At 43.6% G+C, this 5,250-nt stretch overlaps 1 protein-coding gene across 4 annotated transcripts; it reads left to right on the plus strand.

Annotated features, from left to right (window-relative positions):
• The first annotated feature begins 848 nt into the window (after window positions 1–848).
• SRSF1 (serine and arginine rich splicing factor 1) lies at window positions 849–4,899 on the plus strand. 4 transcript variants are annotated; one of them, XR_004990788.2, is made up of 5 exons: window positions 851–1,189; window positions 1,616–1,800; window positions 2,395–2,567; window positions 3,330–3,448; window positions 4,375–4,899. XR_004990788.2 is itself a non-coding variant. In XM_036454380.2 (4 exons), exons 1-4 carry the CDS (start codon window positions 996–998, stop codon window positions 3,366–3,368), a joined length of 591 nt encoding a protein of 196 aa, XP_036310273.1. In that variant the 5' UTR covers window positions 850–995; the 3' UTR covers window positions 3,369–4,899. The 4 variants fall into 4 exon arrangements, 2 of the variants coding, with proteins under 2 accessions (XP_036310273.1, XP_036310271.1); XR_004990787.2 differs by having other exon boundaries at window positions 849–1,189; window positions 2,395–3,448; XM_036454380.2 differs by having other exon boundaries at window positions 850–1,189; window positions 3,330–4,899.
• The last annotated feature ends 351 nt before the right edge of the window (window positions 4,900–5,250 follow it).

Genomic DNA, 5,250 nt, shown 5'->3' on the forward strand with positions numbered 1-5,250 from the left:
TACAGAAGAAAGTACTCGCACATATACGCATAATTTTGGAAACCATCACAGAGAGTACATGTACATTTGTAAAATGCAATCAACTTTTAAAACTAAGAAATAATGCCCTTCTAAGCCATTTTTTTTTTTTTTTAATCTCAAAGGCACTTTGGATTTTGAATAAAATCGTGTTCCCTTCTTTACTGTGACTTCTGGGATGATCAGAATCAAATTTGCAATCCATCTCTAGGAACTTTCCGGGCTATTACTGCGGATATGTGTACTAACTTTATCCGTGACTCTTAGCGCTCCTTCCTTATTTTCCCATTCCCCTGGATTTCTTCAGTTTCAATAATGTTTTATGGTATCTCTGCAAAATGCCTCATATCCCTGGGGCAGGAAGACAGTCACCCCTTGATTCTAGATTGAATCAAACGTAGCGCAATTCCTGAGCTGGGCGCACTCTCCGAGGAAGCCCGGGTTTTCGGAACTGCCTACGCGTCCCTTTGACTCCGCCCCCAGGAGTCTTTCCCGCCAAAGGCCGTTACCGCCGCAGTGCATGGTGGGACAGGCTCTAGGGTAGGTTTTACCAAATCCTAGTTGCTCTAATAGGCTTTTTTCCTGAGGAAACTACCTCCTAAGGCTCGACAGGGGTTAATGATCCTTTCACGAGGGCTCTGTATCTTTCTATCAAAAGCTAGTCACTCCCTCACCAAACTACTGGCAAATCGGGAACACAGGGAACTTTTTTCCCCTTCGCGCGGAGGGTGACGTCGCGCGTACGTGAGCGTACTTTCGCAGTCCCGTTACGCTCTTGCGCGTGCGCACTGAAATCAAATACAGCTTCCTCCCGCTCCTCTACTTCCCTCCCCCATATCCGTGCGCCGAGTAGATAAAGGCGCCATTTTGGACGGGCCGCGGGACCCGTGGTGTCGCTGCAGGTTCGCTCTCCCGTGCGCTAGGCTTGGTGGGAAGGTCTGTTCTCGAGTCCGCGCTTTTTCGTCGTCGTCGTCGCCATGTCCGGAGGTGGTGTGATCCGTGGCCCGGCAGGGAACAATGATTGTCGCATCTACGTGGGTAACTTACCTCCAGACATTCGAACCAAGGACATTGAGGACGTGTTCTACAAATACGGCGCTATCCGCGACATCGACCTCAAGAATCGCCGCGGAGGACCACCCTTCGCCTTCGTTGAGTTCGAGGACCCGCGGTGAGGCGACCTGGGGCTCGCGGCCTTGAGGAAATCGGTTGGAGTAGTTGGGGAGAGCGCCAAGGCCTTAATGTTAGAGAATGGGAGACCGGGCTCCGAGGTAGGGGGCAAGAGACGCTATCGCCCATGCAGGAGTCGATTAAGGAGCTGGGTCGGTTCGGCCTTTCGGGTGGCTGGGCCCCCCGTGGAAGTTCCCGGAGCCGGCTCCGGCTCGGGGCGGGAAACTGAGGCGTTGAGGGCTGGTGTGGTGTAGTGGTCGGGAGCTCGGCGTGTTTCTGGGTGGGGGAGGGGCCCTTCCCATTATGCAGCGCATGTGAGCGCCTCCACCCCCGGCGCGCATGTGCGGGGGCCCGCCAGGTCCCGGGCGAGTCAGCCGCCCCCGCGGGTCCCCGCGTCTTAGCCTTCTCGCGCTCTGTGATCACGCAGGGACGCGGAAGATGCGGTGTACGGTCGCGACGGCTACGATTACGATGGATACCGTCTGCGGGTCGAGTTTCCTCGAAGCGGCCGCGGTACAGGCCGAGGCGGCGGCGGGGGCGGAGGTGGCGGAGCACCCAGAGGCCGCTACGGCCCCCCATCCAGGCGATCTGAAAACAGAGTGGTTGTCTCTGGTGAGTTTACCTGCTAATATGGATTGATGAGAAGAAGGAACAGAAAAGCTACTTTAAATCCCCCCCCCCCCCCCCGCATGGCTAGTTTAACAAATGTAAGTTCCGCTGAGACCGGTTTGGCTCAGCGGTATAGCGTCGGTCTGCGGACTGACAGGTCCCAGGTTCGATTCCGGTCAGGGGCATGTACGTTGGTTGCGGGCACATCCCCAGTGGGGTGTGCAGGAGGCAGCTGGTCGATGTTTCTCTCTCATCGACGTTTCTGGCTCTCTATCTTTTTCCCTTCCTCTCTGTAAAAAATCAATAAAATATATATTTTTTAAAAAACATGTAAGTTTCTTAGGCTAGATCTTAAATTACATTAGTTTCTTGTTTAGGAAAATAAACAAGGGTTATTTTAATGGAGGTTTATCGGGTTAGGTTTCGGTACCTGGACTATGAAGATCCTTTACTTTACAAATAACTTTGGACTCCAGTCTCCAGAATCTTAGCTCTTTACCCATGACCTTAAATGTAATCATTAGTTACATGGTTCTAATGTAAATTTTAAATTTGAAATTCAGGGTGATTGGTGTTAAAAAAAAGTCAATTTTTCAGGACTGCCTCCAAGTGGAAGCTGGCAGGATTTAAAGGATCACATGCGTGAAGCAGGTGATGTATGTTATGCTGATGTTTACCGAGATGGCACTGGTGTCGTGGAGTTTGTACGGAAAGAAGATATGACCTATGCAGTTCGAAAACTGGATAACACTAAGTTTAGATCTCATGAGGTAGGTTATACACTTATTTTTTTCTTTGGCCAGAATTGGATACAGTGGTCTTAACAGTGGATTTTGCAGGTAAGATTCAGGCAAGGGTGCCCAAGTAAAGTGCCAGATTTCTGGTTTTAGCTACATTGTACTCATGCAGCATGCCTGAACACAGGTAAAAGCTTAGATCTTTCAATCGAAAGTTCTGTCTATTCAATAGGGAGAAACTGCCTACATCCGGGTTAAAGTTGATGGGCCCAGAAGTCCAAGTTATGGAAGATCTCGATCTCGAAGCCGTAGTCGTAGCAGAAGCCGTAGCAGAAGCAACAGCAGGAGTCGCAGTTACTCCCCAAGGAGAAGCAGAGGATCACCACGCTATTCTCCCCGTCATAGCAGATCTCGCTCTCGTACATAAGATAATTGGTGACACTTTTTGTAGAACCCATGTTGTATACAGTTTTCCTTTACTCAGTACAATCTTTTCATTTTTTTAATTCAAACTGTTTTGTTCAGAATGGGCTAAAGTGTTGAATTGCATTCTTGTGTAATATCCCCTTGCTCCTAACATCTACATTCCCCTCATGTCTGGTAAATTGTATTTTAAGTGATGTCATAGACAGGATTGTTTGAATTTAGTTTATTCTCCATTCTCTTCAGACTGTGATATTGTGCAAATGTCTATTCTGCTCTGGTTTGTGTGAACGGGGATGTTGGGGATATTTGTGGTTATCTTACCTGGGGAAGTTCTTATGTTTATCTTGCTTTTCATGTGTCTTTCTGTAGACATATCTGAAGAGATGGATTAAGAATGCTTTGGATTAAGGATTGTGGAGCACATTTCAATCATTTTAGGATTGTCAAAAGGAGGATTGAGGAGGATCAGATCAATAATGGAGGCAATGGTATGACTCCAAGTGCTATTGTCACAGATGAAATTGGCAGTATTGACCTTATACTAAAAGGCAAGCGTTAAAAATGATATATATGCATCTACCTTAAAACACTTGCAAACATCTTATGCAGTTATCTTTACCTACAATTGCTCTGCTCTTTAAACCTTGGCAATTGTGGAAAAATTATATTGCCCATTTGTAACAGTTTATCTTGCTCCCTTCCCCCCTTTTTTTGTTTTAATAGGGACTAATGTGGGAAGAACTGGCTAATTTGTCACAGTGCTTAGTTACAACTGTTAATGTGTGACCTGCTGTTGGTGTACATGTGGGTACAGGGAGTCTTTAATTCCAACCAGATAGAGTATAATATCAATACTGCTAAATCTGCATGTCCTCTGTGTGACTGATATAGCGTTGCTATTTCATTTTTTTTAAGACAAAATGAAAGCAAATTATAGAATTCCGACATATTGGTGTAGATAATCTAGTTGGGAATATACTTTTTAAGTATCATCTTCCCCTTTAAACTAATATTCATAAATGACTCATGTTTGAAACACTTTAATTTACAAATTAAATTGCAGATGGGAGCATTAGGTTTAGTTTAGACTTAGATGGGTAACAATACCAGTAAACTTCTCAAATACGTAATTTCTTGCAACCACAAAACCTGAAATAACGCTGTACAGTAACAAGTATTGGCATTATCAGTTGAATTGTAAATATAAAATGCTTCTTCCAATTAGTCTCTATGATGATTAAGTTTCTAAAGTTTATCTGAACACCATTCAGAAACTTGTTTTGGGGAATTTGATAGTTATTGATGTACATCTGTTAAACTGATGACAGACATAACTCATCATTCCCCAGAAACCTTTTTTGATTACAGTATCTAACATTTTGCCTCCTCTTTTTTGGTTTTGCTGGTTATAAAGGTTTGGATTGGAGAGGGCTCACTGGATCCCAATCCTTGGAGCTGGATCATTGGATTCAAATCATAATGTGGATAGGATAGGGAGGATGAATTACAAGGATTCATGGAGCGGGATCAGATTACCAGGAACATAGGAGTGGATTCCTGCCCCAACCAAACCGCATTCGTGTGGATTTTTTTTTTTTTTTTTTTATTCAACTTAATTGGCTATTCCAAAGATTTTTTTTTTTCCTATTTTTGACGATTGGAGCCCTTAAGATGCACGATGGAATTGTGTTTTGCATTTTTTGGTAAAAGGAGCAAAGCGAGGACCTGGAGATAAACGCTGGAGCAATCTCCTTGGAAGGATTCAGCACGAGTAGATGGTAAACATTTAAAGGGGGAAGTGGGAGGGGGTTTGTTTAAAATAGTAAATCAGTAAGTCATTTCTAAATTTAAAGAAAACAAAATTGGAGTTGAAGAATAAGTAGGTTTCCAATTGGCTGTTGCCGTTTTCTTTGAAAAATAAACGTTTTTTAAAAAACTATGCATGGTTGTCCTTTTTCCTCTTCTAAGTTTACCTGGGAGACTATCAGTTAATGCTTTAAATGATAAGATCTGACTTGCATTTATGTGTTAGTAAATTAAAGGTTCTTGAAAGGTAATTTAATGATATTAAACAATTTTTGTTAATTGTAAAAATATTCAGGGGAAGAGAAGAAAGGGTGAAAAAGGTAATTGTGTATGTAACATGGTGATGGCAGGTAATCTAGTCTCTGAAAGATAAATTTCCGATACTTTGATAATAGTTATTAAAATTTATAGATGCTGCTTATTTTTGGTGATCATCTAGATAAGATAGGCTTTTATACAAAATTTGAGTGATCTGGTAAATGTT

Source organism: Pipistrellus kuhlii, unplaced genomic scaffold (genome assembly GCF_014108245.1).
Source record: "Pipistrellus kuhlii isolate mPipKuh1 unplaced genomic scaffold, mPipKuh1.p scaffold_m20_p_28, whole genome shotgun sequence".
Lineage (NCBI taxonomy): Eukaryota > Metazoa > Chordata > Mammalia > Chiroptera > Vespertilionidae > Pipistrellus > Pipistrellus kuhlii.

Coding starts and splice junctions, on each gene's coding strand:
- SRSF1 (XM_036454378.2), top strand. CDS start 996: ATGTCCGGAGGTGGTGTGATCCGTGGCCCGGCAGGGAACAATGATTGT. Junction 1,190..1,615: donor GTTGAGTTCGAGGACCCGCG/GTGAGGCGACCT, acceptor GTGATCACGCAG/GGACGCGGAAGATGCGGTGT. Junction 1,801..2,394: donor AAACAGAGTGGTTGTCTCTG/GTGAGTTTACCT, acceptor TCAATTTTTCAG/GACTGCCTCCAAGTGGAAGC.